The sequence below is a fragment of the Salvia hispanica genome, chromosome 6 (assembly GCF_023119035.1).
Source record: "Salvia hispanica cultivar TCC Black 2014 chromosome 6, UniMelb_Shisp_WGS_1.0, whole genome shotgun sequence".
Taxonomy (NCBI): Eukaryota; Viridiplantae; Streptophyta; class Magnoliopsida; order Lamiales; family Lamiaceae; genus Salvia; species Salvia hispanica.
The window spans coordinates 36614018-36639550 of NC_062970.1; the positions used below are offsets into that span (position 1 = coordinate 36614018).

The following is a 25533-nucleotide window of genomic DNA, read 5'->3' on the forward strand; positions in this document are numbered from 1 at the left end:
ACTTTTTAGTGTATTTGGTTGATTCTCCCCCTGACTAGTAGGCTGGCTATAGTAGAATTCTCCCTCAACAAAATCACAGTTCATAGTGGTGTACATTTGGTGTGTTTTGGGGTTGTAGCACCGATATCCCTTTTGAGTTTTACCGTATCCCAAGAAGACACATTTGACTGCACAAGGGGAAAATTTTGTTCTTTCGTGTTTAGGGATGTGGACAAAGACAGAGCATCCAAACACCTTAGGGTCGAGGCTTAGTGAGGAACGTACTTGGCAATGGGTGGAAAAGATGTCTAAAGGTGTTTTAAAGTTTAGAATATTTGTAGGAAGTCGGTTTATAAGATAGGCTGAAGTAGCTATGGCTTCTGGCCAGAAGGATTTCGGAACTTGTGACTCGATGAGTAGTGCTCTAGTTATCTCTAGGAGATACCTATTCTTCCTTTCGGCTACCCCGTTTTGTTCTGGTGTATAAGCACAAGTTGTTTGGTGGACGAGACCTTTATCAGTAAAGAATTTTTGCATTTTCGAGTTGACATATTCACCCCCATTATCAGATCTAAGAATTTTGATGGTTTGATTAAATTGGATTTTCACATGGGTGTAAAACTGGGTAAAAGTTTCAAAAACCTCAGATTTTGATTTCAGAAAGTACACCCAAGTCATTCGAGAATAGTCATCAACAAAAAGGAAGAAATAACGAAGACCTTGACCACCAGTAACAGGAGCAGGACCCCAGATATCAGAGTGAATTAAAGCAAAAGGAGTTTTCATTCTAGTATTGTTCAATTGAAACGAATGTCTGTGGCTTTTGGCCAAAAAACAAGTATCACACTGCATAGAAAAAGAAGTAGCTATCTCGGGAAAAAGTAAACGCATATATCCCAAGGATGGATGCCCTAACCGACGATGCCAAAGCCAGATCTGCCTTTCTGTCAGTCCGTGAGTAAGCAACACGGCACTCTGTTGGGCTGTCTCGTCCAAATAATACAGTCCATGTCGTTCAGTGCCACGCCCAACTATCGTTCCCGTCTTCGAATCCTGCAACATGCAAAAATCAGGCTGTATTAGTAACTTGCAATGGAGCTCTTTAGTCGCATGACTAACAGATAAGAGTTTGTGAGACAATGATGGGACAAATAGACAATTGGAAAGTCGTAAAGTAGGTGAGATAATAATAGTGCCCGCCCCTTGGACTGGTGCTAAATCCCCACTGGCTGTTTGGACATAGGATTTTTTTGACTGGGTAATGGCTAAAAAATCAGAGGAGTCAAAGGACATGGTATCGGTTGCCCCACAATCAAAAATCCAGTGACTATCTTTCTTTCCTACAATGGAGGTCGAGGAATTGGCTAGAGCTTCAAAAGAGTTTTTACACTCAGTTGTGGGTTTGTCGGCTAGATTTTTGCATTTTGGGTCAATAGGAATGGGATTATCTGATTTTGAGGGACCAAAATAGACATTGGTCATTTGTGAGGGGCTTGTTTGGTATATATAGTGAGATGGAGGGTCAAGTTGGGTATTTGAGCTATATATGGGGTCTGTTTTGAAAATAGGACAAGATGGAGGGTAAGTTTTAGAGTCTGGAGAATGGGTGGGGTATTCTATGTTATTTGGGGAATTCTTGGGGCCAATTTGAGATTTCCTAAAAACTGGGGTATTTAAGGTAATCCCCCCCAAAATCTCCGCTGCTCTTCCTCCCCAAATTCTAGCACTCTCCGCCGCCTCCCCTTCGGTGCACATCACCGCCGACTCTCCTACCGTCGGCTTACCATCATTCCACACTCGTGCCACCGAGACTGAGGCCACAGCTCTCTCCTCCTCGCCATGACTTCCGGCCTGGGCGTTGCTGGAGATGCCGCTGCCCGTCGATTTTTCGCCGAAGGCGGCGCGGTCACCCACCGCTGCGGCCGCCGCTACTCTTCCCCCACCGCCACGATTCCGGTTTTGTCTTCCTTTCTTCATTTCTTCCCACCAATCGGGATACCCGTGGATGTGAAAACACGTCTCCTTGGTGTGTTTCTTGCCTCCACAGTGAGTGCAGGAGAGGCGACTTTTATCTTCCTCTACTCTCCGTTCGGCGGTCGTGTTTCTGAATGGGATGTGCGGTCTAGGATTATTTCGGTTGACGGCAGCGAGCCCAGTCCCGATGCCAGGGGTTGTTGGTTCTGCCGTCGCTGGGTTAAGAACTCGGTTGTTCGCCGCTGCCCGTCTTACCATCCCGTATGCAGTACGGGCATCTGGTATGGGCTCTCTGTTCAGGATCTCCTTCTTTACGGCATCATGTTTTTCATCTAGGGCATAGAGAAACTGATATGTTCTGTGTCTCTGGGTTCTCTTGTTGGTCTTCACGATCGATTCTGGATCTGTTATATCGCTCGGATCTCTGGAGTCTATGGAAATCCATAGATCTTGAAACTTCTGCCAGAGTGCTTCGAGTGTCATGCTCCCTTGCTTCATTCTGTCAGCTTGTCGATGTAGATCGAACACTTGTAGCGGGTCTCCTCCACTGCTGTATGTGATTGCTAGGCCTTCCCACAAATCCTTGGCTGTCTCGTATTGTGAGACTTCATTCACAAGTTCTATCTCGATGTTATTGATTATCCAATTGAAACAACAATGATCTCGTTGTTGCCATTTGGAATAGTCGGGATCGGTAATGGATGGGGGGTTCGAACCTCCATAAATATGAGATATCAGGCCCTTTCCTCCTATGGCTCGTTTCATGAGTTTTGTCCAAAGTGGATAATTTTCTCCATTAAGTTTGGTCTTGACGTGGACGTCACCAAGGGATTCAAGTTGATTTTGGGTGGTATCTGAGGTTTTTGGTTTTGCTGATGAACTGATCTGCTTCAGAAAATCAGCGAATTGAGTTGCCATTTCGAAGGGGATATTGATAGAGGTTTGAGTGGTATTTGTGGTGGTTTCCGAGTCAGATTCTGACATCGTTTATTTTGGTGCAGGTAAAGGGGCTGAGAAGGGTATATGGACGTTGATGAACTCTTTTCTGAGTCCCCACCTCTAGTATCCTGCTCTGATACCATCTTGAAGATGGTTATCGAGAGAGGCCAGGATTAGATGGCTAAACATATTGAAGCTAAAGGAATAGACAAGAGTGTTGTATTATTTTCGGATGATTAGAATGATTTACAGCTCCTCTTTATATAGGGAGAGATAGTATGTACATATGGAAACAAGATAATTCTAATTCTAAGAAATATCAATTAAATCAATTACGGCTCCTCTGATTTGGGTGATTTATTTGTTTCCTTATGCATATTTTGACAGTTAGTACAAATATAAAAAGGTTACAGGTTATAGCAGGTTTGTTATAAATTTAATTTGTTCCATTAACGAATATTTTAAGAGCATTCCCATCTGTTCTCTTATTTAAGAGCACGAAGGTGAGTTCGGGCCCACTTTTACTCTCTGTCCTTAGGCAAGAGCACAACACCCTCATCCATGTTCTTCTGCAAGGACAAACTCAAGGAACCATCATTCTATTATTCAATTTAAATACTTCAATTACTGCAAAACATTTCTACAATATAAAAATACATTAAAATATAAAAATTACTCCCTCCGTCCCAATAAATATGAAACATTTGGTTTTCGGCACGAGATTTTATGCGGTGTTGTTTTGTGAGTTAATGAAGAGAGAGTAAAGTAAGAGAGAGAGAAAAGTAGAGAGAGTGATGTTTCCATTTAAGGAAACGTTTCATTTTTAATGGGACAACCCAAAAAGGAAAACGTTGCATTTCTAATGGGACAGAGGGAGTACATAATTAAATCCTAAAAAATAAAAATTACGTAATTAAAATCGAAAAAAATAAAAATACATAATTAAAATCCTAAAAATTATAGATGAGAATTGTGTAGTGTGGTGGGAAATTTTTTGTGTTGAAGGGGGTATTTATAGATGAAAATGTGAATTTTGGAGGAAAAAATTGAAAAATAAATTAAAAGTGTGTAGAAAATGGATATAATTTATCGGGGAGTGGGAAAAAGTATTTTATTTTATTTAAAAATGATTTTTTTAATTAGTTTTGATTTTTTTTTTTTAAAGAAAAAAATCAAATTTGCCAACGGCTATGCCGTTGGCCAATCGCAAACCGCCACGTAATCCTGCTCAGCGGCAGCGGCGGATGGCGGTGGGGCGTGCCACTGGTACGGACGGACACGCACCCGCTGCGGATGGGAATATGATCTAGTTGGGCCAACTCACAAAGAATGGAGTGTAATAGAGCCCAATATGTTTTCACAGTTAGTATTTCTTTGGTGTTGGGCAATTGAATTAGTCAACACAACAATGAATAAGTGTTTTAAAATTTTAATGAAAAAAATATTATGGCCAGTTTGTACATATATTGGTAATTTTGTCGGGCTTTCGGAAGCCTATGATGCACAGCTACGAGTGTACGACCCCTATGTAGATGGCCTATAAACCGATGGAACCGGTGGTTTCGATTAATATGAAATCTTATACTCCATAGTCCATAGGCTGCTAATTAAGAAATAATCTGAAAGAACCAATATAACGATATTAAATAAAATAATTAGGGAAGTGTCACCAAGGGAAGAGTTGTAGATACACGCTGCCACGTAAAGCCCGATATCTCAGTGGGAAGACAACAAACCGAAACACCCGCAAACAGAGAAAATGATTTCCTCCTCAACCTTATCCTCCTTGTCGAACATCCCGCCAACGCCGTCGCAGCCCACCGCCCCGACCTTCTCCGATCCTCCGTCTTCGCCTGAATCTCCCTCGCGCCGAATCAAATCAAGCCCGCAGCTGAACCGCTGGTCAAGAGCTCGCGCCGTCCGGTCTGGCCGTAAATTGAGTCGCCCGGTCGAGAGATCTGCTGATGTGATGACTGCCGCCGACTCTCCCTCCGATACTAATAACAGTAATGGTAGTGGAAATGAGCTGCCGCTTTTTAGCGACGGCGGGGAGGGTTTAGCCGCCGCTAAGTCGATATACATGGTTTCTGACGGAACGGGGTGGACGGTGGAGCATTCCGTCACCGCTGCGTTGGGTCAGTTTGAGCACTGTTTGGTGGATCGCGTTTGCCCGATTAATACCCATTTATTTTCGGGGGTAAGATTGCCCTTGCTTAATGAAATGAATATTTATGTATGATACTCTTATTAATACTCGATTTGTTAATCTTGTTTGTTGGAATGAATTAGGATATGAAATATTAAATGCAGATATAGTGGAATTTCTATGCTAAATCCTATACAGCTATTAGCTATACTGTTCAAATGCTTATTATCTCAAGTATGGCTGCCTAACTTTTGACATGATACAAACACCCTGAATTCAATGGTTCAGAATCTCGTGTTCGTGTTTTTATCTTACAGATGTAACAAGGCCAAGGGTGATAATTTTGTGTCGTGTTTGTATAACATGAGAATCTCGTATTAGGTTCGTGTTGGACAGTCAGTTGAATTTGTTTTCGTGTCATGGCCATGTTTGTTGTTTTCGTGTTTGTGTCATTATGGTGTCAACAACATGACACGCGAATTGGCAGACCTACTTAGGAGTTTGGGTATGTTTTTTCGATGCGCAAATGGTTATAATGATCAATCTGAAATGGTAATACTGTATATACAATCTGACTTGGCATTACAGTTATTATTTTTTTCCCGATTTCGAGTCTTCGACATAACTTATATTTCTGGGATGTTAATGCCTTTTGTATTGTAGTTTGCTCCAATAATTTAGAAGCAAGTACATTAAAACTATGATGCATCAAGATCTTCAGTCATAGTTGTGTACTTGTGTTTTTGAACATCAATGGTATAGACTGTATTTGAGTCGTGTCACTTTCATGTCCATGTCGTGTTTGCGTTTGTATAAATCGTGTTGTGCTTATGTTCTTCGTGTTAAGCAGATTCTTAACAGACCGTCATGTTCTTGTTCATATTTTTAAAGATTGATGATATAGACCGATTGATGGAGGTGATAGCGCAAGCGGCCAAGGAAGGAGCAATGCTAGTATACACTCTCGCCGATCCTTCAATCGCCGAATCAGCTCGACAAGCCTGCCAGCTGTGGGGTGTGACATCTCTCGACGTTCTTAGCCCCATAACCGAAGCCGTTGCTTCTCATCTCGGCGTGTCTCCTTCTGGCCTCTCCAGGTGGGCTCCCGGGCGGAACAGCTCGCTCGGGGAGGACTACTTTCGCAGGATTGAGGCCATCGAGTTCACCATAAAGCAAGATGACGGAGCATTTCCCCGGAACCTCCATCAGGCCGATATCGTCCTCACGGGTGTGTCACGTACCGGGAAGACACCGTTGTCCATATACCTCGCACAGAAAGGGTACAAAGTGGCAAATGTGCCTATTGTCATGAATGTTGACCTCCCGAAGATGCTATTCGAGGTCGACCCTGAGAAGGTGTTCGCTCTCACGATCAATCCGGTCGCATTGCGATCGATCCGACGAGCAAGGGCGAAGACGTTGGGATTGGGGGATAGTATGATGAAATGCAACTATTCAGAAATGGACTATGTTAAACAAGAGCTTGAGTTTGCTAGCAAGATTTTCCAGCAGAATCCCATTTGGCCTGTGATTGGTGAGTTGATACAAGCTTTTATGCACTCTGTTCCTTAATAGTTGTTGTTGCAGTCTTGATTCATTTGGTTTTATGATGCAGAGGTTACAGCTAAAGCAATTGAGGAAACTGCTGCAATTGTGCTGAGGCTTTACCATGATAGGAAAAATAGATGTTTAATGCCTAGGATTTCGAAACGCTACTGAATCTATGTATTTTCTCGTGAAAAGCATTATAAAGGTGTAGTTTATCTATTAAGTCTCTATAGCAATTTCCTCTGCCCCATATTAACATCTGAACTTTCCCTTTTATTTTATTTAACGTTTTTCACCCGATATCTTAGAATACCATATTCCTGTTCTGAAATGCATAAGTTAAGTTAAATAGGGCCCGATGATATAGGTATGTGATTGTGAACTCCTGAAATATCCCAGTTGGATATATGAATATATAGTTATGTTCTGTGCTTAAATTGTTTGACCAAAAGATGGAAGTTGAAGGTATATATATGTCCAGATTTGGAGATCAATTCCGCCAACTGATCTGGATCTGGATTTTGTTGGAGCATAGAGTCTACAGGTGCTGAACACTAGAGCCATGATCCAACTGAAGGAAGACACTTTTCTTGGAGATGGAGCTCATGGTGCACTCCCACAACCCAAAACATAGCCGAATTCTTAGGCCCATGGCTGAGTGGAAGACGAATGGGGTCAGGTTTGGGGCTTTGGTTGCTATAATACTAAACAGTAGTTGTTTCCTTCTATATCCTATCTTGTGTTCTTTACTGCTTCTCGTTATTTCCTGACGGATTTTGATTGTTTTTAGTGTGGTAGTTTCACAGTTTTGCTGTCAATGTCTTGTGATTGCTACTTATGATGCTATTGTCATTCATCTTGCTGGTGTAAACATGCATGTAGCATTTTAGAGTATGTTCTCTTTGATTGCAAAGAGGTGGAAAACATACATTTTCATCATTTTTCCCTCGTTAGATGGATTTTCAACGTGCAGTCGCTCGACATGAATTTATAGGCCTCCTCAAGAAGGGATTTAGTTACAGCAGATGCTAACCAGAAATTATGTTTGTACAAAAATAGATGCTTAAGGTAATAATCCCTTTGTCTATTCAACCTCATTGTACTCTTAAATATTTTTTCCAAACTAAATTAAGTCTCCTATATATTTCTTACATATTCAAACATTACTATATTTAAAATATTCAATTTTCTTGTTGGTACTTTTTCAAACTTTTAAAAATTAATGAAGTGGAGTATTTTTTTTTCGAATGTACATTGAATTATATTTTTATTCATTATTTTATTATTTTATTTTTATATTTAGTATAAAAATATTATGCTATATATAAATAACTCTTACGTTTCTTATAATAAAAGTCAATTTGTCTCCATGTTCTCAAAAATAATTTCAAGATTTAGATATATACATAAAACTTTACACTAAAATTAAATTTAATTTACATCATTTCCATTAGAGTAAGATAGTATGCCTCTTGAATCGGTAAATATTCAATCGTAAAATAAGGTGATTCACTCAAGTAAAAAATATATGGGATCTTTACATTAATTGTAAGACTGCTATTCCTATCTGGTTGCTCCTTTACAGACATATTTATGTAGAATCATTCGCATCAGCACATAACTGTCAACTTGTTTTATGCAAATTAATGTAGAATAATACACCCCTGTCAGATTTGAACGAGAAAATTCACATCTTTATCGAACATAATTAAAGCATCACAAAATTCTTGAAGAAACAATCACAACAGTGCTTAATATAGAATCCAAAAAATCCAACAAAAGAACATAGTCTTTAAAATTGATTGGCCAAATGATTTCCTCATAATCAAGAATTTATAAAATTTCATCTTTGAGCTTGAGATCCTATCTCTATTCCAAGACTCTCATCAATCCACTTACCTGCATTTCAAAAGAAACATCACGAATGAAGATCCCTTCACATCTAACAAAAAAAAATATAAGAAACATAAAATAAAAAGATAAATCACATACTTTGAGAATGGCATAGAGGTGGATCTTCAAAGAGAGAAAGAGACATCTGTTTATGAGCAACACCAATGTCGAATAAGATCAATCCGGATTCGGGGTCGTAGACAATGATATCCTTGACCGGCAGCCAGAGAAAAAGCTCTTCCTGAGTCAAGCCCTCGAGCCCGATGAGGCGGCCGTAGGTGAGGTTTGCTCGGACAACCTTGTCGTAAAACACCCTAGTTTCAAACTTGGTGAGGCAAGGCCTCTCGAGGTAGACTTGGAGGAGGCCGTCGTCGTTGAGGTCATAGGATTTTACGACGCTCTTGGGGAAGAGGCCGGGCGGGAGGCCTTTGCTCTTGAGCAGCTCATGAATGGAGGTGGAATTTGTGGCAACAGCTAGGACAAGGAGATGTATTAGGAGAAAACTGAGTGTTCTTCCCATCTCAGATTTTGCCTAATTAATTAGTGGGAGACCTTAATTTTTAAAGAGGGTTTTTATATGTGGGTAGTGAGTGCTCCTTTTACTGATTCTCTTGTGTATTAATTTATGACACGCGTTCGATATTGTTTTCTTTTTATGTTTTGTTACATATGTCTGTTAGAGTAATGTACAACTCTAAAACTCAAACTGTTTGCACTAGAATTACTACATTTTATGCACAAACAAAATAACATTGAAGCAAATTAAGAACCATAAATCAACGTTATTGTTGAAGTTTTATGAAAATTGAATCTAATTTGGAATAGTACTAAGATTTAAAGATTAGAATTAAACTGCAATTATATCCGTAAATATCACCTTATTTATACTCCCTCCGTCCCACATAATTTTACACAATTTGACTTGGCACGAGTTTTAAGAAATGTAATAGAAAGTGAGTTGAAAAAGTTGGTGGGATGTGGGTCATACTTTTAAAGTATTGGTTTTATAATAAAATGTGAGTAGAAATGAGTTGGTGGAATATGAGGTCCACTATCAAAAATGGTAAAAGTAAAATGTGTAAAATTATGTGGGACGGACTAAAATGGAATACTGGGTAAAATTATGTGGGACGGAGGGAGTAATAATCTATTAGTGTTAATCTTAAACACTAATTCATTAGATATTCATAAATAAATGAAGATCTATACAAGTCAGCTAATTCTTTGAGAGTTTGAAATTTGTCCATTTGTATGGAAAGTTCCATATGGTTTTGGATAGGGCTGGCGAAAAATACCGAAATACCAACCTTATCGTACCGAAAAAATATCGAAAATATCAAATTTTTGGTATACCGTAACTTTCGGTACGGCATGATACCTAACCGAAAGATTCCGGTAAGGTAATGGTATGAATTTTCAAATAACGCGGTATACCGCTGCATACCGAAATTCTGTATATACCGTAAATTAAGGTACATACCGTAAACTAAGATATATACCACAAAAATATAAACACAATTATATATAAAAATATATTTTATATATTTTTAAATTATAAAATCTATTATGAAATATAAATATAATTATGAATAAATTATTTTTAATTTATTTTTAAAATTATAAAATATAAATAATATTCTAAATATTCTAATTTTCTATTTTAATTGATGTTGAAAGTCAGGTATACCGCAAAAGTAAGGTATACCGAACTTCGATACGGTATACCGAAAATGAGGTACGGTATCGGTAAGGAAATTCGTCATACCGAAAACTTTGGTAAGGTAAAGGTATGACTTTTAAGCATACCGTATTTACGGTAAGGTATATGGTATGATGGTTTTGGTAAGGTATACCGTACCTACCCCCTTGTTTTGGATTAGTAAAATAAAGGCTTGTTTTTTTTTTTTTGAAAAAATGATCTTTATGATGGTGAAAAATGATCTTTATGAGATATCCAATAGGACTTGTTTTTTTCATAACAAAAGTGCCTTTTTGATGGGACGAGTTCAAACGTTAGCAGAATAAATACAATACAACCAACAACACATATAAAAAATGAACAAGACGACACAACAAAGAACAAACCAACAAGAAGGGCGGACTAAATGATTTGAGTATTTTAATTAGTTCGGTAGTATTCCTACTTTTGTGCGGTTGAATGAATGTGGTAAGAATCTTGATCCCTCGTCACCCTATTTTGGGGCAGCTTGCCGGAACCTGGGCATTTTACTTGCCGCGTGGAATAAAATTGGTAGGAATTTTTAATGAAAGCCTTAAATGACAGGATATAAATTTTATTCATTTTGAGACAATAAAATCTAGCAATAAATGAAATAAGCCTTCATTTACTCATATTTGCTTATAAACAATGTGTTCTTTAAGAACCGTGCCAGTCAGTATATTACTGATTTTTATTTATGACTCTTTCTTCTATTTACAAAAAGGCCAACATTTCAATTAATTATAAGAGAATTCAAAATTCATTGCTTGAAACAAACCAAAACAAAGACGACCTTGAATAAGGATATAATTTATCCCACTTATATACTATATATCAATTCATTTATTGGGCCACAATCAAAAACATTATATTTGGCAAAAATATTAAAGCCCAACCGTTATTTAAGTAACCCAAGTCCATTCACTGCATCACAGGTTATGATGGAGCGAATTAAATAAAAGAAATTTGGTGGATAATTAAATTAGATGTGACCATTTGATATTAGCACATCTGAGCATTACAGAATAAATAGATAGAAAACTTTATTACTCCCTCCTAGTTATAATTCATGAATAGGTTTAATATTTAGCTTGACTCCAATTTATATGGGAGTCTCAAAACTATACATACATCACTAAAAATAAACATTAGTAATGAAATTTATAAATATGTACTACTTGCTACAACACAATATTTTAATTATAATAAAAAATGTACTCCATAATTGTTGGGCAGTATTAGAAAAGCACGTTTTACCGGCAGATAAATAGTCTGATTGTTAACGCGATCCACTGGTAAATTTGTCTGTCGATAAAACTCGTTTTTGTACTGCTAATCCACAACTATTTGTGAAATCCAATATTCCAATAATTTAAATTTGGGCCAAATTAAAATTACATGGCATAAATTTCTGGTGTCGTGTAAATATCAATTTCGCTAAGCGTATGAATTCGTCAAAAAATCATTGGAATACATGAAAAAATTGATGTACTTAAAAGCCAATTTATAGAGTATGGTAAAATTTAATTCACTAAGAGCATCTACAATGGTAATAGGCCAGCCATAGGCTAGCCACAAACTCCTCCTGCCACATCATCAGCACTAAAATTACTCATGCCACATCATCAGGACAAGCAACTGGACAAGCAATAGGCTAGCCATAGGCTAGCCACATCAAACAAAATTTAAAAAAATAACTAAAAATTTATGGAATTAAACACAAAATACGGAATTAAATTTACGACACATATACGGGAAAATTCATTAATTTTATTTAAATAAAAAAAAGTACATTAACTAAAACAAATTACATAATAAATAAAAATCGGGCTTCCACACACGAGCCCCCACCCCACTCTACTCCTCGTCGTCGCCGCCGTCCTCGCCGCCACCCGGGACCCCCAATTCTGCGGCATCTGAGCCCGCGTCTGATCCCCCCAACTGTGCCGCGACGACATCCAAATCGACCCGCATACTCTCGAGCATTGAGTGAAGAAACCTCTTCTCCACGGGATCAGTTGCCTCCCTCCATTTAGCTAAGATCTTGTGTATCTGTTTACGCGTTTGTTGACGCGCGAAGAAGGCGAGCTCGGTTGGCGACTTTCCAGCAGGGGGGATGCCGACTGGACCTCCTGGGACCCCTAGGCGACTCCCCTCGTTGCCCGTTGCGCCCGCCTTTGACCATCCGGGCGAGTGCGGCGAGTAAACGATGGAGGGGACGGGAACTCCTGAACATCCTCAGGGAGGTCGTGGGAACCGTCGCTGCTGCCGCTGTAATCACCGGCATAGTTCAGCCGCTACTTCTTCGGCCAGCCAGTATCGACACCCGCCCAGAACTTCTTGGAATCCATCAGCACCAGATAGCAGTTCCAGTAGGTGAATTCCTTATACAGTCCCGGCACGGGGAAGGCTTTCTCCGCTATCCTCCTACAGTCCTCGTCAGTTTGGCCACTGGTCTTCATGCGGAGGGCGTTGGTGTACAAGTCCGCAAATCGGGAGACCCCAGACCTGATTCACTCCCACCCCTTCCGGCACTCCTCCCCGCTGTATGCCTTCCTATGCGGGCAATTCCTCTTGTAGGTTGCTGCAATTTTAGCCCACATGTTGACAATCTTCTGATTGTTCGAAACGAGGGGATCATCGCAAACAGACACTGCTAGCCGATCGCCAGCCTACAATGGCGGCGAGCGGATCGGAGAGCGCATCGGCCAGCGCTCGCCGAATTTCTTGCTGAAATGGCGCTCACCAATTGCAATGGTTCGGCGAGCGGACCTGCCAGTGCCGGAAATCGGCTAGCCGGTCGCTCGCCGACCATTGTGGATGGTCTAAAGTAATTGAATGGTACATCTGCACCCAATTAACATTCAAAATTATTCAAAATACGCCTTTTGAATTATCTATTTATTTTAATTGTTGGAATATGACAGTTGTCAATCTCATTGATGGATACATTATATGTCCGCATTGCTATTCATATGTACACATCTTAGAATGTTGATTTATACAAAAACCGAGAAAATTTATAACAAAATCATATAATATAGTACCTATATATGCTTATGTTCTCATGCTTAGGTCATCCGCATCTCTGTCTTTTATCCGTCTCTTGACCGTCTCATCTCTTAATTATTTATGGGCCCCACTATACTTTTCAGCTCATTTCTTAACTAAGAGACAACACCTGCATCCCTCCATCTCTTAACCATCTCTTAACTATTCATTCAATTTCATTTTTTATTTTTAATTCCAACAAATTCAATTAATAAAAAACACACTTCATTAAAAAAAATAAAATTACAATTTAAATACCTAAAAAAATAAAAAAGACATAGTTAAAAAACTAGAAATTACAAATTGCACACTTAAACTCAAATAAAAAAAAATGGAGGCAAAGTAGCAGAAGAAGGAGTTCTCTAGTGACAATCATCTAACATTTGCCAAATTTTGCCCAAATGTGCTCCATTAGATCCTCCTGGAGTTGGGCGTGGGCGATAGAATCACGTGTCCTTGCCCGAATAGACAACCGCTCTTGCAAAGACGGATGCACTCCCGTTCGAGGCGGACTACTTGCGGTTGAGCTTCCCGGGGTTTCAGGGTCGAACCAATTTTCCGCCTCAGGTCCTTCGTCGAAGACAATCATGTTGTGCAAGATTATGCACGCATACATGATGTCGACCATATTCTCCATAAACCACTGTCGAGCCGGGGCTTTGATAATGTTGAATCGAGCTTGGAGAACCCCGGACGCTCTCTCCACATCCTTGCGAGCAGACTCTTGCTTCTGCGCAAAAAGAGACTGTTTTTCGTCCGCAGGCCTGTTGAACGTCTTCACGAAGGTTGGCCACTTCGAATAGATGCCGTCGGCAAGATAGTACCCCATTTTATACTGGTGATTGTTAGCGATGAAGTTGATGGCCGGCGCTTTACCATTCAGAACTTCAGCGAAGAGGTCGGAGTTGTTGAGCACGTTGACGTCGTTGTTCAAGCCGGGGACCCCGAAATACGCATGCCAAATCCATAGCCGGTAGTTGGCGACGGCCTCGAGTATAATGGTGGGGTGGATGCCTTTGTGGCCGCTCGTGTATAACCCCCTCAACGCCACAGGGCAATTCTTCTATTGCCAATGCATGCAATCGACACTCCCGAGCATCCCGGGGAATCCGTGTTCTTGTTCGTGAAGTCGGAGCAGAAACTGACAATCTGCGGTGGTTGGCTTCTTCAGAAATTCGTCGGTGAAGGCTGCCCGGACGCCTTTGCAGAAGTTCAACAAACAAAGTCTCCCAGTGGATTCTCCGACGTGCAGGTATTCGTCGAACAAATCCGCCGTTTGTCTAATAACAAGCTGACGGATCGCCGCAGTACATTTCTGGAGCGTCGTGTGGCTAGGACGGCCAACAGCGTCGAACCCTTCTCTGAAGTACTCTTCCCATCCCGCCAATGTATTCGCGATATGCAAAAATAGCGCGCGTGACATACGGAAACGGCGACGGAAGTAGATATCTCCCCACACCGGGTTCGGATTGAAGTAATCACGTTCCAACCTTGCGGCGGCTTCCTCCCGGCTACGATGGATGTATGTCCGGCGTCGCCTAGGAGGCACGGCGACTTCCTCCTCCCTGCGTCGATCTTCTTCTAGCGATTCTTCCATTATTCGACGCATTTGCTCAAATTGATCCATAATTGATTAAATTTGGGAGAAGAAAAAAATAAAGGAATGATCTTATAGAAGTGATTAGAGAGGAAAGAAAGAGAGATGAGAGAATAGATGTGTGTTTGTGTGTAAAATGGAGAATGGAGAAGAGTATATATAGAATATAAAAAAAAAAAAAAAATTAAAAATATGACCGTTGAACGGTCATATAACCGTTTTTAAAAAAAAAAATTTTTTTTCGAAATATCTGATTTTTTTTTAAAAAAATTGAATTATGACGTCATAATTCCGACGCCCACTCGCGGGTCGGCGAGTGGGCGTCACGCCAGCCGCCCGCGCGCGCCACGTGGCGTCGGGCGCGTGTCTCGCCAGCTCGAGGCCGGCCTCGCCGGGACGCGTCACGCGTCGAGACAGCTCGTCTCGTCGAGACGAGACGGTAGCCGCATCGCTGTCTCGATGCCGTCTCGTCTTGTCGAGACGAGATGAGACCGAGACCGCATCGCGCAGCGTTGCGGATGCCCTTAAGCGAAACTAAATTTTGAAATATGAGCAATTTTAGATCTGTGTTGGATTGGCGATTGCACAAGGCCTAAAGAAACAATTAAGGGCTTCAAAAGGAAAATAAGTATTTGAATCCACAGATAGATTAATCTTAGTTCTGATTTCAGTAGCAAAATTTGGGCATCGCTAAATTCTATTTAGCGAGAGGTCTTGAGTTCAATCATGTATGCGTGCAATTAATGTAGTATAACTATAACTCTCGTCTAGTGTGGCGATTTAGTAATGGACCAATGTTTCCCACCTTGTATGATTGGGCTCGATCTTATGCTCATAAAACTAGCCCATCAATTTTATCTTTTTGATAAATAGTCATAAACCTAAATAAAGTATATAGCCCACGTCGTCTTAGAGTGACTTCAAATCTTAATTAATAATTAATACTAAAAAGTTTCAATATTCCTTTGGCCTCATAACTAATGGTGTAGGTTTAGAGGAGAGCAGCTTCACCCACCTTGGATTACTTGGAGTCAACTTTTTATAATATGCATTTCTATAAAAAGTTACACGGTTTCAAATCGTTTTTTTTGGCTGACCACAAAGTTGAATATGTAAATAAATGATTAGTTGAAGATGTCTACACATCTTTAGTGCATAAGTGCTATTGTCAAAATTGACTAGAAGAATAGTATAATCCAAGAAAAGCAATCAATATTCAAAAGAAAGAAAGAAAGCTCAAAGTCTCTTATATAGCAATGAGTACTTTTGAGTGGTGTCTATTGTTCGCCTACAACATTTTCATGACAAAATAGACTTCAAAATAAAGCGACATACAGTATATAGATATAATTAAAGGTGGTTTGAGAACAAATGTAGAATAAGGTTAAGCGTATGATGCATTTGTATCACATATATCACGCATAATTCAATATTTAAAATTTAAATATGATACTAAAACAAAGATTGAGAAAATTTAAATTTAAAAGAAATAATAAGTTGGTTTGAAAAATTAAGAATAAATCCCTCACTTGCCTAATTAATCCATACCCGGCCCAACAATAATGGGGACGACCCGCTATAAAAGTTAAATTACAATAATTTGCATAAATATCTATGATAATGCAACAAAGCAATTAAAATTTCATGTCAATGTAGTACTCCATAAATAATATTATCAACAAAGTAGGTGAATATCAACTATCGTAATCTAAACGTTGCTTTATGAATATTAAGATAAATTAGATAATGATGTTCACGTACATCCAACTTATTTAACAATTTTGTGTTCCAAAGTTGTTCCATAATTGTAGTTCATCTTCAAAATTATTCTAACAGAAGTGATTTGTGATGATATTAAATATTTAAACTTGACTTATTACACTAGAAGCACCAAAATATTAAGAAAAGAGAGAATGGAATAATGAGTTGTTCCAACACATCTCTCAACTCCGTGATTCCTAAATTGAACCTAAACCAAAATGAATAAATATTTCCTCATTTTGTAGGTCCATGAATTCAGCCTTATATTTTGTACTCCTATTGATAACAAAAATCAAATTAAATTGCTCTATGATGATGTATTGAGTATGTCACCATTAATTATCACAACAAAATGTCTATATTAGTATTACCCATTAATACTTCATACTAATATGTAAAATAAATTAATCAATAAGCAAGGGTCAATTTGAACATGTGATCCCACACGCCAAATCTTTAGGCAAAATTGCACGCAGTTATAAGTCAACAAGTCAACTGAGTACGACTTGCAAAGACTTTACTTTTGGGTTGAAAACCGGTTTAGCAAATTTCAAACTCTTTAAAGTCAATTAAGTGTGCAACATAGCTCTAATTAGTGCGAAAGTTACTTTTTATTAAAAGAAAATTATGATGAAATTATCAATGGTAATTTAGTCACTTGTGTAAACTTTGTCTCCTTACGACCCTTGTTAAATTAACTAGTAATGGAGGATGCAAGCATAAATGTCTTTTTAAACTTTTACCAACCGTTAAATTATTGCTGGATAACTTGGGTGGGGGATTACTTTTTATCTTATAAATTAATGTAAGTGTCTATGATTGCCTTATCTCAATATGAAGAGAGTGCACGTATAAAATATTAATGAGTTCTCCATAAACTAGGATTAACTTTACAACATAAACGAATAGTATAAAATTTTAATCATATAACCTAGATTCAGGGATGCTTATTTTGTTAGCTAACCTCGAACCCAACCGAACTGAATGGATATCCTTTGCTAATTTGAATAATTAATTTTGTTAATTCATAACAGATAATTGATTATTAATTGGCCATTCACTAAATGTCCTTTATTACCCCCTTCTTTCAGGATTAAATGGCCGTTGCCATTTGCATACTTCTTAATCTGAAAAATAGTCTCATTTTCTTTTATTATGAAAACTTTCTTTCACTTCCTTTTATTGTATGTCCTTCAAAATTAGTTAATTTTTTAATTATGAAAACTTTCTTTCACTTCCTTTTTTTTTTATCTCCTACTTAATCTATTCTTTGTTTTTTTCTCTCAACCTTTACAAATTTCACATTGAACTAATTCATCCTCAATAAGAATATTTTTCAAGGACGGATGAAGTATAACTTTCTCTATCCTAGTTATATTAAAATATTTTAGGTTGTAGATTAAGAAATAAATATATAGACTAAAAATAAAGTAGAAACAGGAATAAAATAGATTAAATAATGGAATTATAAAGTTGAAGACGAAATAAAAGTATATCACAAAATTTTGTAACGTTTAAAGATGTATGGGTACTAATAGGACGTTTAAAGATATATGGATATTTTGTAACGTTTAAAGATGTATGGGTACTAATAGGACGTTTAAAGATATATGGATATTAATAGGGATGTGATTAAATGCAAACTTTAAATATTTTTTATAAATTTCAAACTATGATCTAGATCGTTAGAAAATGTCAACAGATGATAAAATAATAACAATAACAAATGTTAATACAGTATCAACGGTTGATACCGTTTGAAATTTTTTGTTACTATTATTTTATTATATGTTGACATTTTTTAACAGTCGATCATAATTTGAACAATATTTAAGTTTACATTTTACGCCCGATACTAATATTTGTAAAAAGAGAATACTCCATCGATACATGTGTGAGAGATTTGCACGTATTTTCTAGATTTGAGATTATTATCAATAAGATAATAATGGGTTTATAATATGGAAAATGGATTTCAAATGGTCGAAGATAAGAGTATGAAAATTCCGACGAAATGAACTGTGGACCAGATCTATTGATTTCAACAGTCATCATTACACAGTTTCGTAAAATATGGAATTGACGCATTTTTCCCACCGCCGACTGCCACGTGCGTGGCGGTGTCTCCGTTGTCTTTAGCGTACCACGTCATTGCTACGTTACAGTGGCGTCATTTTCCTTTATTTAATTACTCTACTAATTTTCTATTTTAATGATACGCTTATAAAGATACTCCTCTGTCAAAAAATAATACTGCCCCCGCCCATATTACTTGAGGCGTCTCTTTTCGACACGGGTTCTAAGAAAGTTGTTTTTAGTAAGTTAAATAAAGTAAGAGAAAAAAGTGAGAGTAAAGTAAAAGAAAGAACAAAGTAAGATTTGATGTTTTATTTTTAACTAAAAAAAATACTCCTTCCGTCCCCAATGAATATGCACTTTGGGATGGGCACGAGTTTTAATGTAAAACTGATAAAGTAAGAAAGACGTAGAGAGAAAAGGTAATTAATGTATTGTTAGTGGAGAATGAGTTTCACCTCATTAGAGAGAAAGGACTCTCCAAAATTAGAAAGTGAATATTCTTGTGGGACGAACTAAAAAGAAAATAGTGCATATTCTTGCGGGACAGAGGGAGTATGACTCAAGTAATTTGGGACAACCCAAAATGGAATACGACACAAGTAACTTGAGACGAAGGGAGTCACATTCCGTCCCGGCAAAATATGAACTTTCTAATTTTGGAATAGTTAAACAACAAAGAACCCCTACACATCATTTTATTTACAATTTATCCCACTACACTACACTACACTACTAACAATATGGAGTTCACTCTAACACTACTTATGCCACTCTCTCTCTCTTACTTTACTAATTAGTACTCATTCTGTCACATATAGTTTGTCTCACTTTGATCGGGTATGAGTTTTAATGTTTGTAATGAAAAGTGAGTTGAAAAAGTTAGTAAAATGTAGGTCCTACTTGCATATGGTATTAGTTTTATAATAAAATGTAAGTATGAATGAATTAGTGAAATATATGGTCCACTACCAAAAAAGATAATATGTGAAATGAGGCAAATTATGTGAGACGAAAGAAATAAAAAAATGGAACAAATTATCTGGGACGGAGGTAGTAATTTGTTAACTAACTGCATATGATAGTTAATCGTACTCCCTATATCCATGAAAAAATAGTTAGGATAGCATAATTTCAATGTGAATTTAGTAGAGGAAAGAGGAAAAATAATTAAAGTACGAGAAAAAAGTAGATGTAATAAAATAATAAATTGAAAGAGGTAATTTTTTACTATACGAGACTACTTTGATGGACAACATAAAACTATTACACGTCTCTGAAAAGTATGAACATTTAGTTCGGTATAAACGTGTTTTAATATATACTTCATCCGTCTCATAAGAATATGCACTCTTTCTTTTTTAGTCCGTTTCACAAGAATATGCATTTCCTAAACTTGGAAACTCTTTTCTCTCTAATGAGGTGAGACTCATTCTCAACTAACAATACTTTATTTACTTTTTATCTTTACCTCTCTTATTTTACCAATTTTGTATTAAAACTCGTGTCGAACTCAAAGTGTATATTCTTTGTAGACGGAGGGAGTACATGCCATCCTCAAAATCCTAGTAATTTTTATGAAATGGAGAGAATAAAAAACTACTCCATTCATCCCCCATTTTTTTGACTTTTGGCATTTTCATATGTTTTCCATAGATTGTTCACTTTTACTTTTTACCATAAATGGTTAGTGGACCTTATATAACCAATATTCCATAACTCATTGCACTCACATTTTATTATACAACTAATATATAAAAATGAGACTCACGTATCAATAACCTTTTCATGGGTTTGGCACAGATTTTAATGCAAAATGTATTTTTTTTGGGAGGGAAGGACTCCCATTGTTAACCCATTTTGTGTATACTAAAATGTAATGTACTCCCTCCGTCCCAAAAGATTATGCATTTTGAGTTTGACATGTATTTTGATGCTAAATTAGTAACGTAAAAAAGAGGTAGAGAGAAAAGTAATTAAAGTATTGTTAGTGGAGAATGACTTCCAGCTTATTAGAGAGAAAATAGTTTCCAAAATTAGAAAGTGAATATTTTTGTGGGACGAACTAAAAAGAAAATAGTGCATATTCTTATGGGACAGAGGGAATATTTTAATGTAAAATTAATAGAATAGAACAGAGACAAAAAGAAAATAGTGCATATTCTTATGGGACAAAGGAAATATTTTAATATAAAATTAATAGAATAGGACAGAGACAAAAAGAAAATGTAATTGGAGTGTTGTTAGTGAAGAATAATGCTCATCGTATAAGAAATAAAACTAGTAAAAAATAATACTCCAGTAGTAAGCAAATTTTACGGGAAGTACCAAAATAAAAATAAAAATAAAACTATTTTTTGAGAACAGAGGAAGTATATTAATTAAATAAAAAATATCATGAATAAGGTATTTACATTTTATCATATCAGTTGGAGTCCAACGAAAACTAATTTTATTTCAAGACCGATGATTATTATAAGATACTCACTCTATATAACTACTAGTGATTGATTTTTTTTTGATACAAAATTTGAAAAATGTATATTTATTGAATAGTGGGAAAAGAATGAAGTAGAAGAGATGAATAAATTCAGAAAAGATAAAAAAAAAATATAGGGAAAAGAATAAATAAAGAGAGAGTTTTTTGCAAAAAATGTCACCTAGAGTGAATAACCCGTAAAAGAAAATCAATCACTTATAATAATTCATCTGTTCCTTAGTAGTGAAGTCATTTTTCTATTTTGGTACGTTGCAAAGTTGCGAAGTCATTTCTCCATTTAGTAAAAGTCAATATATTTCTTCTCACTTATTTTATTCTCTACTACTTTATTATCTTATCTCTCTACCTTTTAATTTCTACTTTATTCTTTATTTTCTTAACCCACTTAATACAATTTTTCTTAATCTTCATGCTGAAAAGAAATGCATCCACTATAATGAAACGGAGGAAATATAAGATAAAAGGGAATGTACTAAATTACTAAATTCAATCATGGATGCATCTGCATGTTAGATCACCGTGACACTAAAATGTAATCTCTTATAACAGTCTGATAACTTAATTTAATTTTATTCTCTTTAAGTTAGTTAATTTCACTATAAATAAAGTGACTTTACATATTCGCCCCTGAAACAAATTTCGGCCGCATAATTTTCTTAACGAGTGAAAAAATGTGGAGACATTAGTACCCCATCAAACCATATTCCTTTGTTCATAAGCGACCCATAAAAAATGTTTAAATCGTTCGCATAAAAATAAAAAATTAAACACAATAATCAAACAGTGGGGACATTGCAAAAATAAAAATAATAATAATCATTGCACACGAAAAAGAGGTTATTTCTACCCAAAATTATTTTTTTGTATAAAAAAACCTATTTAGTTGTCTCATAATTCATCACCTCCGTCCCCTCAAATTGTATTTTCTATTCACCATCTATTCCATTGTCAACCACATTCCTTAATCTATTGCACCATTTCTTTTGTTTATTTATTTTCTTATTATCCCAAATAGAAAAAATGTAACCTAGCGCGAGCGCACATATATAATATATACAACAATATCCATGAAAATCCACTTTCACATTCCATCAAAATCAAAACTTGTCATTTCCTAGTAAGCTACACAAGAGTTGAAGAGAAAGAAGCAAAGTGGAAATCAAAACTTGAACACAAGAATCAAAATCATGGAAGAGGAATTCCAATCGGTAGTTTGTGGAGGAAATTGGTGGAACTCACCAAGAAATCTCTTCGCTTCATCCCCTTGCTCCGTCGCGGTCAACGACTCCGCCTCCGCCTGGCTGAACCCTAAAACCACAAATTCCATCAGCGATGACTCCTCCGCCTCCGACGGCGGCAGCTCCGTCGTCCTCCAAGAAGCTCCCAAACCCCACAACATGCCGATTCATTCAACTTTTCATACGATGGCCGACGAATATTGGAATCAAGATTTGATGTAAGAATTTCTCACTTAATTATATTTGATGTAAGAATTTCTCACTCAATTATATTTGATGTAAGAATTTCTCACTTAATTACATACTTTGATGTAATAATTTGACTAGCCATCCTAAAAAAGCTGGTATTTTTCGACTTGTTTCATTTGTAACAATATGGTAAAGGCGAACCAAGTTGATCAATCAAACTCACACTTATCTCCTTGTCTTGTTGCAGCGCAAGATCACAACAAAATTATTCTCACATGCTTCAACCCATCAATAACCAGTTCCAAAATTCCATCGAAAACTGCCAACCGCTACCGCCCACCAGTTTTCCACTGAATACGGCGTCGTATTCAGCTGAATACGATGCCGATTCTCAGCCTCTGGTGGAAAACTCTTGGTCGCCGCCTCCTAATTTCTCGTCGCCAAATTTGAGGCCCTCTTTTCCTAAACAGCAGATTGCTAACAATTTTCAGTTCATCAACAACACTGCTTTCTGGAATGCCACGGCTGCCTCTTCTGGCGAAGTCCGGGCGAGCTTCCTGCCTTCCTCGATACCGCAGCTTATTCCTTCAGCCCTTACCAAACCGAAACGGAATTATCAGAGCTTCGCTTCAAAGGTGAGTGAGTCAATAGGTTAATTTGCATAAGTTTAGTTGGGATATTTCATTCTCTACAATAAGTACTTTATTTTTAAAAATTTTAAGTTGGTCTTGCTAGATTTTGGCATGAATAATACTTTGGTGTCTAATTTAGTAGTCAAAATAATCCACCACAAACCTTAGCTTGAATAACAATAAAGTGTCTATGTTTTTCTACGTTTAACCTAATTTAAGAAACAACAATTTTTGAATATATCTAGAATGCAAGTCGAAAGGCAGCGGATGCAGACGCTGCGGCGACGAAAGATGGTAATGAACCAGCATTCAAGCGTGTAAGAATCGAAACTCCATCGCCAATGCCAACTTTTAAGGTAAGTTTATTTTTGCTTTTCAAAGAAATAAAATTGAATGAGTGTTAGAAAATGGAATGATAAAATTTCGACTTTTGTTCAATAGGTCCGAAAAGAGAAGCTAGGGGACCGAGTAACTGCGCTCCAGCAATTGGTTTCACCTTTTGGAAAGGTAAAAACTCTAGATTTTTTTATTTCTTACATTTTTACAGTGTTTAATTAGTTACTATAATCTTTTTAGGTTTAATTGTCATAAAATATGCTACAAACTTTTGCTTATTTTTGTTCCACACACCAATTTTCAATTTTATTTCACAACTACACAATTCTTTTCAAAGTTTGTGAACTTGGTGAAACAAATTGAAAGTTTGTGTGATAAACTAGAAATGGGTAAATGTTGTGTATTTTTGAAGGCAATCAACAATAAATTATAAACTCATAATATATGGTAGTAATAACTGTAATTTTTACGTTGTTACAGACTGATACTGCGTCAGTTCTCCACGAAGCTATTGATTATATAAAATTGCTCCACGATCAAGTCACTGTAAGTTCACATTATTGCATATATAATGTCCTAATTAACCCACTAAAATGTTTTCTAAATTAAATCTTCATGTTAATGGTTTTTTGCTTGCTTTTAGGTACTAAGCACCCCTTATCTGAAAAATGGACCGCCACCATTGCAATGCCAGCAGGTATGACCTAACTGTTTATATATTAATTGCTTCCACTTAGCAATTAACAGAAAAAAGTAGTAATTCCTAATATTTAGTACTACTATTTCGCTAATCACAATAAGCTTATAATGGGAATACTCATGAAAGTCGTAAACGGTGCCGTTTCACACGGAACTTATTAACACTTTTTTACCTATTTTGGCACACGACACCATGTGCTAAGGGATGAATGCGCAAAAAATGTCAAATAGTTCGGGGCAATAATATTGCACAATATTGATTGAAAAAATTATAGTACTATGAAGCATTTATGGCTTTGTTTGTTTAATCTGAAGGATCAAGAAGAGACAATAAAGGACCTAAAGAGTAGGGGCCTTTGCCTCGTGCCGATTTCAAGCACTTTCCCGGTGGCTACCGAGACCACAGCCGATTTCTGGACGCCGACATTCGGGGCAAGCTTCAGGTAGATGAAGAAAGACAACAAAGAAAAAAATAAAGAAAGAAAAAAGAGAGGGAAAAAACAAAATTACAATAAACATAGTTGTGATGAGATTAATTAATTTAATGGTTTTAGTTGATTCACGGTCTTGTTGATGAGGAACAGGAACAAGTGCTAAATTTAGCTTTAGGTTTGGTTAGTTTTAATTAGGAGACCTGATTATAAGCATATATGTTTATGCTTTAATCAGTTTTTTCAGCTGAATTTAGCAGTTTGTATGTTGGTATTGTTCCTGTTTCTAAGTACAATTCTTTTTATATTACGATATGGTTCACCGACTTTTGTTTTATTTATGCACGAAGTTGGACAAAATATTGAGATAGGGTTGTGCTATTATTTATTTTGAGATATTACATGCCTAACTTCTAAATTAATCTATTTAGGAATATATTAGGAAGGTTTTAGTGGAGTTGGCTTTTAGGGTTTGTTATATAGTTGATGAGTGGGTAGTGCTGTTTTGCTACTTGCGCGTGTGCGTACGGACAAGCCCCACAGCATGATTACGTTTCATATACATTTTGCATTTTTATTGGTTAATTTTTGTGTTATCTTGGAGTAGTTATAAATTCCAATACGAGAATGTATAATACTATACAAGTAGCATGCATGTTCATTTTTTGCTTAATCATAGTGATATTTGTAGTTGAATAATACTATTAGATCAGATGATCTTTCGTTGGTCAACTAAGTATTGATCAATTTTGCATTTCTAAAAAATGGGTATTTGCGTTTTCCATTGTGTTATTTTATCCTTTTTAATTATAAGATTCAACTGC

The 25533-nt window shown here is 36.9% G+C and overlaps 3 protein-coding genes across 4 annotated transcripts; 2 read left to right on the forward strand and 1 right to left on the reverse strand.

Annotated features, from left to right (window-relative positions):
- The first annotated feature begins 4577 nt into the window (after positions 1-4577).
- Positions 4578-7404, forward strand: LOC125195913 (probable pyruvate, phosphate dikinase regulatory protein, chloroplastic). 2 transcript variants are annotated; one of them, XM_048094199.1, is made up of 4 exons: positions 4578-5089; positions 5930-6572; positions 6654-6791; positions 7068-7404. In XM_048094199.1, the coding sequence occupies exons 1-3, from the start codon at positions 4652-4654 to the stop codon at positions 6755-6757; spliced, it is 1185 nt and encodes a 394-aa protein (XP_047950156.1). In that variant the 5' UTR covers positions 4578-4651; the 3' UTR covers positions 6758-6791; positions 7068-7404. The 2 variants fall into 2 exon arrangements, with proteins under 2 accessions (XP_047950156.1, XP_047950157.1); XM_048094200.1 differs by having other exon boundaries at positions 7122-7404.
- A 907-nt stretch (positions 7405-8311) lies between these two features.
- LOC125192148 lies at positions 8312-9005 on the reverse strand. Its single transcript, XM_048089622.1, has 2 exons — positions 8579-9005; positions 8312-8485 (listed from the first exon to the last, which is right to left on the reverse strand). Exons 1-2 carry the CDS (start codon positions 8997-8999, stop codon positions 8430-8432), a joined length of 477 nt encoding a protein of 158 aa, XP_047945579.1. The 5' UTR covers positions 9000-9005; the 3' UTR covers positions 8312-8429.
- Positions 9006-22128: 13123 nt separating this feature from the next.
- LOC125192937 (transcription factor bHLH112-like) lies at positions 22129-25035 on the forward strand. The gene is made up of 7 exons (XM_048090613.1): positions 22129-22640; positions 22859-23246; positions 23489-23599; positions 23685-23750; positions 24060-24125; positions 24223-24276; positions 24594-25035. The coding sequence occupies exons 1-7, from the start codon at positions 22372-22374 to the stop codon at positions 24723-24725; spliced, it is 1086 nt and encodes a 361-aa protein (XP_047946570.1). The 5' UTR covers positions 22129-22371; the 3' UTR covers positions 24726-25035.
- The last annotated feature ends 498 nt before the right edge of the window (positions 25036-25533 follow it).

What these genes read in the sequence shown, in the direction of transcription:
- LOC125195913 (XM_048094199.1), top strand. Translation starts at nt 4,652, where the DNA reads ATGATTTCCTCCTCAACCTTATCCTCCTTGTCGAACATCCCGCCAACG. An exon ending in ATACCCATTTATTTTCGGGG is followed by an intron (nt 5,090 to 5,929) that starts GTAAGATTGCCC and finishes ATATTTTTAAAG; the next exon opens with ATTGATGATATAGACCGATT. An exon ending in TCCCATTTGGCCTGTGATTG is followed by an intron (nt 6,573 to 6,653) that starts GTGAGTTGATAC and finishes TTTATGATGCAG; the next exon opens with AGGTTACAGCTAAAGCAATT.
- LOC125192148 (XM_048089622.1), bottom strand. Translation starts at nt 8,999, where the DNA reads ATGGGAAGAACACTCAGTTTTCTCCTAATACATCTCCTTGTCCTAGCT. An exon ending in ACCTCTATGCCATTCTCAAA is followed by an intron (nt 8,486 to 8,578) that starts GTATGTGATTTA and finishes TTTGAAATGCAG; the next exon opens with GTAAGTGGATTGATGAGAGT.
- LOC125192937 (XM_048090613.1), top strand. Translation starts at nt 22,372, where the DNA reads ATGGAAGAGGAATTCCAATCGGTAGTTTGTGGAGGAAATTGGTGGAAC. An exon ending in TATTGGAATCAAGATTTGAT is followed by an intron (nt 22,641 to 22,858) that starts GTAAGAATTTCT and finishes GTCTTGTTGCAG; the next exon opens with CGCAAGATCACAACAAAATT. An exon ending in CACCATTGCAATGCCAGCAG is followed by an intron (nt 24,277 to 24,593) that starts GTATGACCTAAC and finishes TTTAATCTGAAG; the next exon opens with GATCAAGAAGAGACAATAAA.